The sequence below is a fragment of the Ursus maritimus genome, unplaced genomic scaffold, assembly GCF_017311325.1.
Source record: "Ursus maritimus isolate PB19 unplaced genomic scaffold, ASM1731132v1 scaffold_10, whole genome shotgun sequence".
Classification (NCBI taxonomy): Eukaryota; Metazoa; Chordata; class Mammalia; order Carnivora; family Ursidae; genus Ursus; species Ursus maritimus.
Genome location: NW_024423344.1, coordinates 51,365,177 through 51,378,304, shown reverse-complemented (window position 1 = coordinate 51,378,304; position 13,128 = coordinate 51,365,177). Strand labels below are relative to the sequence as shown.

The following is a 13,128-nucleotide window of genomic DNA, read 5'->3' as shown; positions in this document are numbered from 1 at the left end:
TTTTGATTCTCACAGCACGGTGAAAAAGTCGGTGTTGGCGATAGCATGGAGCATCTTCACGGAAGTGCTGTTTGCACTGGGTCTTTAAGGATGAATAAGAGCTCGGTGTGGGAAAGGACGTCTCTTCTGCTTTGTTCGCTGTCCTTGTAGGGGCGCCTACTTCACGGCCGTCTCAGAAGAGGTGCTGAAGGACCCATTGCCTAATGCCAGGGCTTCTGATTGAGAAAGGTTTCTAGATTGCTCCAGCCTGAGCTTGCAAGTTTGGCTTTGCTCCGCCTCCTCTTTCTAAGCGTCCCTGGAGACTCTAGCTAGCCCTAGCCGCCGGGGCCGGCGGCCTGATGGCGAGACAGTGACTCCCTGGGCGCAGGAAGGCTCAGGAGGTGGCAGGGCTGGCCCATCATCTGTCCATTAAGCCGGGGCTTTGCGCTGCGAGGGCCGGAAGGCGCGACCTCGCTTCACTCACAGGGTCATCTTTGTGCTGGGGGTGGGGAGGTGAGGTCTAGCCCACTAGTCTTGGCTCTGAGGCCCCTGCCTCCCTCTGATTCCAACTCACCCCGCCTTCCCGGATTTCCGCAGCCTGCGCGGCTCTTCCCCCAATCCCCGGTCCCCCGGCCCCCTGGGAGGACATACCCGCCGGTGCCCCGCGGGCCGGAATTTCCCGCGCTCTCGAGGGCGCTCTCAGTTGGTCCCGCCCAGGCCCCACCCGAAGAAACGACTTGCTTTGCGGTTTCCTTTCATTTTATTACCACTCGCGAAACCTGGCGATTAAGACGCGAAACCAACAAAGAGTTTTCTTTCCACCTTAACCTTGCACACAATCCTTTAACAAATTAATTAATCCTAATGAATTAACACTTCATTTATTTAAACGCGCTACAGTCCATGAATTAAATTTTCATGCAGTGATTAAAGGCTGTTAAAATATGCATGATTTCGTTAAAATTTTATAATAAATCAGGGCAATGTGTTACATGACAAGGCAACTATTTCCCAGTCCCTCGCAAGGGGCTTTGATTTGTGCGGGCGGCGAGGAGGAGGGGAGGCTGGCGGCGGCGCCGGCGAGTGCCGGAGCCCGGCGACAGGACCCAACTCCGCACTCCGGCGTTCGGACTCGCGGCTTCACGCTTTCCTCGGCGGCTTCTGGGCCCTTCTGGGGATCCTGCTCCTGCAGGCAGAGCTGAGCCCGGGGAGGGCGATGTGCGCCCGCCTCCCGGTCCCCGGAACTGCACTCGTACGCTGTCGGGGGTCCTCTGCTGTCCATTTGCGCCCGCCGAGCTCCCTCCAACCCCGGCCTGCGTGCGGCCGAATCGCAGCGGTGGGCAGGCGGCTGAGGAGAGGGAAGGCGACAGAATCTCCATCTCGTCGCATAGGGTCACTGGCGGGAGTGCGGGTTGTAGAGTAGGTTTGTTCGTTGTTGTTTTTAACCCGGGGACCTCGAACCCCTTTCTTCCCCGCGCGCGCTTCCGGTTGTGAAGGAGCCTGGGTGGAGCGGGGGCGACTTTGCTCCTCTTAGGATCTAAAGCATAGGGGGCCGTGGCCTGGTTTAGTGATAACATTGTTCACACGGACAGCGAAACTAGCGGGCGGGGGAGGCCATGTCCCTGTCAGGACCCAGACGTAGTTGTCCTGCCTCGTCCGTAGATCTTTCACAAGGTAGGTTGGTTTTGAGTCCATAGAGAGATGAAGGTGGAGAAGGTGGAGATGAAAGGTAGATAGATAGATAGATAGATAGATAGATAATTGATAGATGATAGATAGATAGATATGATAGATGATTGATAGATCTCTACATATGTAACGCCAAGAGTGATAATGACCGGCAGTGAACTTTACTGGGACGCATCATCTCGGGGTAGCGTGGTGGACATCCAGGAAAATGGTCCCAACGGAAGTTGCATTTGAATTAAACGGCCAGAAGAAAGAAGACAGTGGGGATTTTTACTGGCTTACTCCAGAACCTTCTCCTCAGGTCCCAGCTGGAATCCAGTATGAACGCGGGGCTGAAGCCTTAAGGAGATCACCAAGGGCCTCAATAACTCACTCAGCTCAGCTTTGGGGAGAGGGACGGGCAGCCCGAGTGCGGGCGGGGCGCGGTAGAAAGGGAGGACAAGGCCTCCAGGAAATCCTCGAGCTCCCGGCAGCAAGAGCGTGGCTCTGAAGTCGCTGCTTGGGCAGGGCTGGGCCCTGAGGCTGGCAGAGAGCAGGGCCACCGCCCCAAATCGGACGGGGTGGGCGCTGCGTGGGGGAGGTCTGAGGACCCCGGCAGGACCTGCGAGGAGCCCGGGCCCCTAACGGCAGGAGAGACGGGATCGGCCTGCGCGAGGAGTAGCGCTCACAGAAACCTACCATCGAGGCAGCCCAGGCTTAGCCCTGGGAAGGCGGCCGGGAGCGGAAGCAAAAAGTTCCGCCCCAGTAGCGTCTCTCGTCCACCCTTCAGACAAAAAGTGTCGGAGTGCGAAGGCGCCGCCCGGCCCACCCAAGCGCAGCTCCCCTTCAAGAGAACCGACCCCCACCCCCTACTCTGGGCCTGCTCCTCCCCTTCCTGCCCCTGCACATTGCTTAAAAACAACCCAGAAGGCCTCTGGAGCCCGTCAGCTCTGAGCTCTGGGGGCGACTCCTGCACGCAGAGCGCTGGCTGCGCTGTGAAATGTGCCTAGTTTCAAACTGGCAACTGCCCGCGGGAACCGGGGCACCCCGGGTTTGGGAGGTGCAGAGCTCCCGCCCGGGCCGCCAGAACCCGAGGTGGCTGGCCTGCAGGGAGGGCCAGATCCCCAGGTTCAGGCCAGAAAGTGGAGCCCGATACCCTTCACCTATACACACACGCGAACTCCATGCACTTAAGGAGACATTCTTCAGGGCCAAACCCCTATCCTTGAATCCGAACAAATAACTCGGGTTCAATCCCAGAGGGGTGTGTGTGTGTGTGTGTGTGTGTGTGTGCGCGCGCGCGCAGGTAGCGGCTGCTGAGGGCAGCGCTGATCTTCCCCGCACCCCTCTGGACGGAAAAAGGCAGCCCGAGTGGGCAGCAGCTGTCAGGAGCGCTCTCCTGATCTGCGGAGGTAGGTGGGTGTCTAAGGTAAGGAGAGGTCACTCCCAGCAGCGCCGGCCCTTGAACAGCGCCTCTCTCGCAGGCCCTCACTCCAATCAAGGAATCTCTGCTCTCTGAGCTCGGGGAAAAAGCAGCTGCCAAAGGAGATGTGAAGTGGGGCCTGCCAAAGGAGGAGGAGAAAATTAATTAATGAGGGAAAGAAATGTGTCTCTGATCCAGATGATAGACTCCCTATCCCTGGGGGCGGAAATTCCTTGGAAATCAATAGCTGTGCATTCATTATCCCCTCTTGATAAAATGCAAAGCTATGAGATGGGGGGAGGGGAGAATCTGTGTTGGTCATTAAACAAGTAGGAAGGGGGGGACTTTCCAGGAATCTATGCCAAGGCTCAGACCCCATGTGGGCATCATTAGCACAAGCAGGGGCCAACTAGTTACTGCACTTGCCAAACCAGGAAAACAAAGCAGTGAGATATTGGTGAGCCTCAGCCCACCACCCTCTTCTTTCACTGCCCTGGGGAAAGTAGAGAAAGACTTCATAAGGTCCAAGGAACTGCCGGCAGATCGGCCACTGTGCCTGATTCTCTAGCCTGGGGCCAAGGCTAGCAGGGATGTGGCCAGACAAGTGACCCAGCATCATCTCCCACCCCATCCCATGTTTCTGTACAATTCCCTCTCTTTGCACCTGTCACACCTGTACCATAGCACCCCTTCAACCTGGGGCTGCCCCACTCTTAGAGACTGCCACCTCCTGGAGGGCAGATACCCATTTTTTACACCTCATCTTTCTCTCCAGTGTCTTGCCCTGGCCCAGACTGGTGATAACCAAGCACCGAGGGAGGAAAGTAAAGTAGACAGTAAATGAGGGAGGGATGAAATAATTGAACTCCGAAAAAGAACAAGCTGCTATCAAGATTTACAGCTCTGGGGGCGCCTGGGTGGCACAGCGGTTAAGCCTCTGCCTTCGGCTCAGGGCGTGATCCCGGTGTTATGGGATCGAGCCCCACATCAGGCTCCTCTGCTATGAGCCTGCTTCTTCCTCTCCCACTCCCCCTGCTTGTGTTCCCTCTCTCGCTGGCTGTCTCTCTCTCTGTCGAATAAATAAATAAAATCTTTAAAAAAAAAAAAAGATTTACAGCTCTGCATAGCGACAACACACCTCTTTGGCCCAGTCTCCATCTTCCTGTTAGGAAGAGAGGAGACCCTTCAGTATTCTTCCTGCTTGCCCCTCATTAACCCTGGCTTGTTGAACTCTCTGGCTCTTACTCCTGGCCCATCTGCCTTCTCTTTCTTCCTACACACAGGTATTTTCTGATGGGGCATTTTTACTCTTGTGGAAAGCACCTTGCTAGGTACCACGGTGGACACAGATGTGCCCTAAATGGGCTTCCAGTCCATTGGTTAGGGGGTGGGTTGGGAATTGAACCCACAGCCCTCTATTTCTAGCGCCAGGAAAAGCTGAGATATTCTGGATTAAAGTTTGGCTTCACCCCAAGGCATTGTCGGAAGAAAGGAGTCCAAAGAAATGTGAACTAGGGGAGGAGTCTCGGCAGGCCTGTGAACTCCCGATCTCTGGCGGGGTGTCTATCTTCTCGGTTTCCTGGTGCTCTCCCAGAGTCATAGTGTAAGTCCAGAGGAGTTTTCAGTACAGGGGAGGGGGGTGGCTGGCCTCGCTCTCTGGGGGTCCACTTCGGAGGAACCTGTGCTATTTGAGGTTCCGTCTCCCACGCACGCTTCCGGGTCTCTAAAGGCCAGCGTTTCGGGAACAGGCAGGATCTAGGCTCTCGCCCTCTGTGGGACCCATCCTTTCCCTCGTGAGAGATCTCAGGGAACCGCCGCCTTGGGTATCAGGAAGGATTAGGTTAAGCCTGGACACCCGGTGCGACAACTACCTAGGACTCACTCGCTCCCTCCAGCGATGTCCTGCTCCTCGTCCATTCACGGTAGAGATAAGTTGCATTTGCACTCCCGGGGGACCACGTAATGGATGGAAACGCGCGGCTCCTCTCCCACCAGCAACTGAACATCTTTCTTACTCCCCTCTCTGGCTGCAACGGGGGAGGAGGGTAGAGAGGAAAGAAAAGAAAGAAAATGCCATGGTGACGCCTGTGGGCTTTTCTTGGAATTTGAGTATTGAGTGGGTATGCTAAATACGGACACGTTTATCCGAAGAAAAGATCCACACGAACGCAAATTGAGAGATGAGAGCTGCTCTTTGGTGGAAATCCAGACCTCTTTGGTGTGGGAGAGACCAGAAAGATTATTTATCTGATCTCTGCCTCCCATAAGTAGCCCCTAGATGCTCTCCAGCTCTCCTGCCGCAGATGTGATAACATCTGGGCTGTTATTATCACCCGGGGCAAGCGCTGTGTCCCTGGGGACTGGGCACCTGAACTGTAGCTCTCCCTGGAGGCCCTTGATCTGTCTGCCACACAAGAGCCATATAACAGGTTGGCTAATTGATTCATTCTTCTTACGTTTTGATTTCACAACAAGAGAATATGTAAAAAATAAAGTCCAGACCAGAGCTTAGGTTTCTTTCTTTCAAATTGGTTAGAATTAATATTTTAATCACACTTTCCTATAAACTGGCTTGATCCTGTCTCCTATTGGAGAAGTGTATATGTGTATACACACACACACACACACACACACACACAGATAAGATGCAAAGAAGCCAAAACGATTGAAGGGAAAAGAAAGTTCTCAACATCTTAATTCTTTTTTCTGTGAAGCGATTTCCTTTTCCCGGAGTTTCCAGCATTAAGTGTGTGTGTGTGTGTGTGTGTGTGTGTGTGTGTGTGTGTGTGTATACACTGAGGAGAGGAAAGGATCCCAGCAACACCCTGTTAACTATTTTTCCTTTTGATTACTAGAAGCCTCAGATCACCCGGAGCTCATTTGAAATGTGGGTTTGTACACGGTTAAAGGAGACAAACAATAAGAGAAATGCACAATTTCAACAGCGGTTCCCTAGTAGAAAGCACACGCTCCTTGTGGCTCCTAAGTGGCTGTCACTGTCGGTGCCTGACACAGTTATATTCACAACAACAACAACAACAACAAAGTATGCAGAGGAAATTAAATTATATGGAAATCAATAGCGTCTGACTGCTTCAAACAAATATCTGTCACCACGATTATTCTCCAGGAACCTATTTATAAACCTTGAAAGAAACAGGTTCTTGCAGCAAAAGACAGCATCTTCTGCATTTCTGTGTTGTTATTTATACTGTATACAGAGGAATGCGCGGGCATAATTTAACATACAAATACCCAGCTGTATACATTATATAACAGCTTGTTAGACATCCCGGAGTGGAGGTGTGCCTAAGTAATGCGCATATATTCCGGGCTTGCGATGGGATGGGGAGAGCTTGCGAGAGGGAAAGCACCAAGGGGCTTGTGAGCATCTTGTCTTTCTCCCCCTAAAAGGTGCGTACCCTGAGACAATAGCTAGCCCTTTTGATCTTTCCAGAGCCGCGGTGGGAAAGGTGAGGCGTGCAATGCGCATGCCCAGGTAGCTACAGGTGCATCACCTGCGCTGTCCTTGCTGGTGGTCACTATAAGAGCGGCTCCCAAGCGCCTGTCTCGGCCGAGCGAGCGCGCGCGCGCGCAGACGCACGGAGCCGCGGAGAGAGAGAGCGCGCCTAGACAGACAGAGACAGCTGATGCCTGTCAGCGCGGCGGGGCCGGGAGCTCTCGCGAGAGCTCCCCGAACCGGCCGCGAGAAGTGGGGCTCAGGTGTAAGAGGAGTGCATCCCGTCGGCGCGCGGGGCTAGAGCTCTAGGAGAAGTGGGATCGCGAGGCCGGTGCGCGGCGCTCTGCACGGTCAAAGGGAGCGCCGGGCGGCAGCGGCGGCAGCAGAGGAGCAGCAGCAGCCCCCGGCGCGGCCGCCGCCTCCGCGCCGCCAGCCGCCTCGGCTGCAGCCTCCGAAGGGAGGCCGGGGGAGCCGGCGTGCGCACTTTCCGGCAGACTTTCGGAGTGTTTGTGGATTTACATGCCAAGCCATCAAGATGATGTCTATGAACAGCAAGCAGCCTCACTTTGCCATGCATCCCACCCTCCCTGAGCACAAGTACCCGTCGCTGCACTCCAGCTCTGAGGCCATCCGGCGGGCCTGCCTGCCCACGCCGCCGGTAAGCGCCCCACGTCCGCGGCCCCGGCCCGCGCGCCTGCCCCCTCCCCGTCTCCGAGACACTGCATGTCGGGTGATGTGCGCCAGGTCCAGGTGCTGGGTTTTGCGGGCAGGGATTTTTAGAGGAATCCCGCTGCGAGGCACGTTTTGTCCAGTGGCGCTTAATGTCGTGTTCCCGTCGCCTCTGCCTCGTGTCGGGCGCCTGCGATCAGAGTGGGGAGCGCTGGGGCCATGACTCTCGACTTCCCTCCACTTTCTCTGTTAATTTCACGCCTCGGAAAGGCGGTCTCTGTGCGTGTTCGGGTGCGTGACACGGGTCCCCAGCTGCGAGTTACATCTCCATTTCTTCTTCTTTCCCCCTTCCTTTTTGGTCTCCTACACCGGTTCCCGGAATGTGTTCTTGTGTCCCCCTCTCCCCTGCACCTATCCCTCTCCTCACACTCATGTCCCTTCTCATCTGTCCCCCCTGTCTCGCCCTCAATGTGCTCCCCATTCCGTCTTTCCCGGTCTCCGCTATCCCCACCCCCGTTATTGTTATTTTGGTTGCTTTGTGTTTGGTTTGCCCTTTGCTTGTGCTTTCCGGCTTGTGTGTGGTTTTGTTTTGTGTTCTTGCTTTTTTTTGTTTTGTGGTTTTTTTGTTGTTTGTTTTTGTTTTGGTTTGGTTTGTGTCGCCTGCAGCTGCAGAGCAACCTCTTCGCCAGCCTAGACGAAACGCTGCTGGCGCGGGCAGAGGCGCTGGCGGCCGTGGACATCGCCGTGTCCCAGGGCAAGAGCCACCCATTCAAGCCAGACGCCACGTACCACACGATGAACAGCGTGCCATGCACGTCCACATCCACCGTGCCGCTGGCGCACCACCACCACCACCACCATCACCACCAGGCGCTCGAGCCTGGCGACCTGCTGGACCACATTTCGTCGCCCTCTCTCGCGCTCATGGCCGGCGCGGGTGGCGCGGGCGCGGCCGGCGGCGGCGGCGGCGCCCACGACGGCCCGGGGGGCGGCGGAGCCCCGGGGACGCGGAGGCCGGCGGCGGCGGCCGGGGGCGCGGCGGCGGCGGTGGCCGGGGCGGCGGCGGCGGCCCGGCGGCGGGCTGCTAGGCGGCTCGGCGCACCCTCATCCGCACATGCACGGCCTGGGCCACCTGTCGCACCCGGCGGCGGCGGCCGCCATGAACATGCCGTCGGGTCTGCCGCACCCCGGGCTGGTGGCGGCGGCGGCGCACCACGGCGCGGCGGCGGCGGCGGCGGCGGCGGCGGCCGGGCAGGTGGCGGCGGCCTCAGCGGCTGCGGCCGTGGTGGGCGCGGCGGGCCTGGCGTCCATCTGCGACTCGGACACGGACCCGCGCGAGCTCGAGGCGTTCGCCGAGCGCTTCAAGCAGAGGCGCATCAAGCTGGGCGTGACGCAGGCCGACGTGGGCTCGGCGCTGGCCAACCTCAAGATCCCGGGCGTGGGCTCGCTCAGCCAGAGCACCATCTGCAGGTTCGAGTCGCTCACGCTCTCTCACAACAACATGATCGCGCTCAAGCCCATCCTGCAGGCGTGGCTCGAGGAGGCCGAGGGCGCGCAGCGCGAGAAAATGAACAAGCCCGAGCTCTTCAACGGCGGCGAGAAGAAGCGCAAGCGGACTTCCATCGCAGCGCCGGAGAAGCGCTCCCTCGAGGCCTACTTCGCCGTACAACCCCGGCCCTCCTCCGAGAAGATCGCCGCCATCGCCGAGAAACTGGACCTCAAAAAGAACGTGGTGCGGGTGTGGTTTTGCAACCAGAGACAGAAGCAGAAGCGGATGAAATTCTCCGCCACTTACTGAGGGGGAGTGGGAGGTGCAGGGCGGGGCAGAACGGGGAGCTGAAGGGGCTTTTCAGGGGCTTTCCCTGAGCCTCTTTCCCCTAGATTTGGAGTGTCCGTTATCTTGCTTGCATTTGGGGAGTCCCTCCTGGCGCACTCTCCTTTACCCCCTCTTTGCTCTCTCTGCCCTTTACCCTCCCCAGAAAAGAGGACTGTGGTGCTGGGTGTGGACACCGGAGAGCCAGGCAGGGGAGAAAGGGGGAATATTTGGGTGAGCCAGGGAGTTGAGGGGAAGGAAAGCAGAGACTGGAGGAGGGGTTCTGAGGAGCAGATTGGTTCTGGGGGTTAGGGTGGGGGGAGACTCGGGAAGAGTAGGGAAATGGACTGTTTTTGACCAGAGACACTTGTCAAAATCTCCTGGGGACCAAGGGACTATGTACAAAAACAAACCTACCAACCACCAAAAACCTGACAAATAAAGACAAACTAAAACAAAACAGAACAACAACAACAAAAAAATGCTTTAGGAACTTAACTCTGGGGAGCCGTATTCTGCAGCTTCATTACCCCCTAAGGAAGAGAAAAAAGCACCACTATTATTACCACCCACCCCAACCCTACATACAGGAACTGAGTTAAAAATGGAAAACCAAACAAACCAGAAGGTGAAATTCTGGGTAGCGAAGCTAGTTGTTCTGTTTCTGTGTTTACGTTCTCCTCCCAAGTCTCACCTCCACCCCATCCGTGTCCTCTTTGATTTATTTTCTCCGTCCCAACGAGGCTGCGAGGCTGCGATAGCTGCTCTCCATTGCCAGAAAGTGAGGCAGGACACAGCTGAAGGAGAGGGAGGCTATTCAAGACTCCCAAGTTTTATGGTGACCTGGCCTATACTCCTGTGGCCTGGTCACTGTCTGGTGGGGATGTTTAGGGAGAGAGAAGACACACAGTCTTTGAGCTGACTAAAGGGCAGAATTTAGGGGCTCCGAAATAAGTATTTTATTCTAGGAAAATAAAACAATTTAACAAGGTTTTTCTCTTTTCATTTTTGCTCATATATCTAAGATCTGGAAAACAGATTATTTCGAAATAAGATCCCCCCCCCACCATGCCATGGAACTTGCTTGCCCTTTCATTTATTTTTCTGAGTGTGGTTTATTTTAAACTACCTACTTACTTTTCCCCCTATTGATTCAAATACACTGATGGGGTGGAAGACACTAGGAGAGATACTGTGCCCCACTTTCTCTCCAGAAGACCCATCTTGCTCTTCTAGGTACCCTTTCTTTCTCTCTTGGAGAGCATAAAATCATTGAAATATTGGAAAGTTTCTGCTTTCAGTTGGAGCAGGACTTGGCTGGGAGAAAAATCCACTGAATCCCAGAAGAGAGGAAGACAGATTTAAAGCCCTCCGTTTGTTTCAATGGGGTCTGCATGTTGGGGGGAAGGGGAAGCAGAACAACTGTGTTTCATTATTATTATTATTATTATTATTCAAAAGTAATTTATTGCTGGGGATATATGTTGGATAGCAAGAACTTTAATTTGCACTATCAGTCTCCCAAATAGAAAATCATTTATAGTATTTCATAGTAATAATCAAGGTACTCTATGAACTGTTGATGGATAAAAAAAATGAGACAGTCGAAGGTGGTTAGGTAAAATGCCTGCTTGGTGCACAAGATACTCTTGATCTCGTGTGGAGATGGTTTATTACCATTCTTTAATAAGAACTAAAAAATTGAAAACAGAACAAATGAAAAAAGGAAAACTCTGCCATTTAACAAGACTGAAATCATGCATGATCTGAAAGGTGCAGAAAGAAACACAATTAGGTCTCACTCTGGTTAGGCATTATTTATTTAATTACGTTGTATATCATTGTTTGCAGCGCAAACATACTATGCATTTGAAACTGAGCACTAAACTGGGCTAGCTTTCTGATAGACCGTTTTGTGGATAGTGTGATTTCACAGTCTACTGCCTGTTTTCACCAAAAACACAACATTCTTGTCATATTCTTGTATTTAGAGGAAGAGAAAAAAAGGAAGATTACTGTAAATATTTTCTTTAACGCACACACTCACACAGTGGTTACAAACTGCCAGTGTTAATCCTGAAATGTCTCACGGATTGATCTACCTGTCCATGTATGTCTGCTGAGCTTTCTCCTTGGTTATGTCTTTGCTCTATTACCTTTCCCCCTCCCCACTTCTATTAGAACCATTTCTGTGCGCCAAAATACAACAGGGGGATGTGTCCCAGTACGCTTACAAATAAAACATAACTGAAAGAAGAGCAGTTTTATGATTTGGGTGCATTTTTGTTTATACTGGGCCAAGTCCTGGTAGAGCCGGTCAAAAGATGAGATTCAATTCAACCACAAATACAGGGGAGGATATTGAAAGGGGGATAAAAAGTGAGGAAGGGGTTAGAACGATGTATTTTTCTGCTGAATCAGAATTCACTTTCAGATAACTTATGTGAAAAGCGGTGCTCTGAATAAAATTAATTCTATATTAGTTGCCTGTGTTATCAGTTTTTTTTTTTTAACTGCAGAAACTTAAACCACAGCCCTCACTTCAGAGTGGTGGAAGGTAATAAATAACCAGGTCCCCCCCCCCCAATTAAATTGAGGTTCAGGGAAAGAGGCATTGGAACGTTTATATGTATTGTTCTGGCCTAGAAATATTTCTTTAAAAAATGTTTTAACTAAATGACTTTTCTTTTGAGGTTAATAAATATAAAAAATCATCCACGGATCTGTCCAGCCACCATGTCGAATGCCTGTGTTCATTTGAAACATTTAGTGTGCCACCTACTGCTCCAGAAAGACCAGAGATACTTTATTTCTTGGTGACCCGGGACTACATCAGATGCCAAATGTACAAAGTTTCTTAATAGCTGGGATTATATCTTCTGACATCATCCTATTTTAGCCAAATCTTTTTAATTTCACCGGCAAATCTGTGAAACAAAACACCTGATGTTCAAAAAAGAATAGTACATTTAAAAAGCTGTGATTTTAAACAGTTGTTAATGTTTTAAAAAAGCACTAGAGGTATTTTTAAAAATAGATCTCTTCCATCAAAATTGATTTGTTTCCGTTGTTATTGACTTGAAATGTCATCAGAGTTTTTTAATAAAATGCATTTGTAAAAAAAACAAAAAACAAAACAAACCGTTATTTTATAGGAAAGTATGACCGGATTTCATTGTTGGAGAACCAGGAATGAACAAATGAAAAGATTTACGAAGGCTGTTTTTTTTTTCAATCTGCTCCAAACGGAAATGTTGCAGGCAAATACATTTGTATTATATAATGATGACCAATGTATGTAATAAGAACTTAAGCATTTGTTTTGTATTAAAATCCTTACCAAATAAAAAGAAGACAATATTATGTTAATAAAACATCATAAAAATACGTGCTTTGCAGAGTTTCCTATTTTACGTAGTAGGAAACTGTGCAAAACAGAATGCTTTGCTCTCTGGTGAGTGAATCTGTACCGTGGGAAGGAATAATAAGACTGTTCTAAGACACCTTTGTCAATTTAGGAAGAAACAAACAAGCAAACGTCCTCCTGAAGAGAGTGCAAAGGCTTGTCACTCAGCGATATTTGGCCTTTCAAAGTTATCTGGTTGTGAAGAAGAACTACACTCCTAGCAGATTCTGAAACCAGTTGGTGAGTGGAAATAGTAAAATGTGTGGCTCTGGTCCTTTAAAAGAATAATCTTAAAATAAGTTGGAGAGAGTGGGAAAATTGTGCTCCGTTTGTATTTCATGTTCTCAGGAAATCCAGGCCGTCGTGGAGTAGGAAGGGCAAAAGAAAAATAAGCATGAAATGCACCTGCCACGTTTATGTCATCCACTCATTTTAAATTTCTCTTTGCCCCAGTCCTAGCTCAGGGTCCTGCTCCTTCTATAGGTCTAAGAAATGATGCCCTCAAGACACATCAACTAACTTCTGAGTAGATTTTTGTTTAACGCGTGTTCTGAAATTGCTCTCAACTTCGATTACACTCTCATAAATAAACCGTAGGCACCCACTGCCATGATTGTATCAATTGATACTTTCTCGTGATAGTAAGATTACTTCGGTCCTGTTATCACGTGCCGCCACGCCAAGAGAAGACAAGGCGCCCTAGCCCCCAG

At 51.7% G+C, this 13,128-nt stretch overlaps 1 protein-coding gene across 1 annotated transcript; it reads left to right on the top strand.

Annotated features, from left to right (window-relative positions):
* Window positions 1-6,807: 6,807 nt before the first annotated feature.
* POU4F1 (POU class 4 homeobox 1) lies at window positions 6,808-11,494 on the top strand. The gene is given in 4 exon segments (XM_040623731.1): window positions 6,808-7,188; window positions 7,866-8,202; window positions 8,205-8,264; window positions 8,267-11,494. Coding segments are annotated over 4 exon segments (1,251 nt in total). The 5' UTR covers window positions 6,808-7,065; the 3' UTR covers window positions 8,998-11,494.
* Window positions 11,495-13,128: the final 1,634 nt, after the last annotated feature.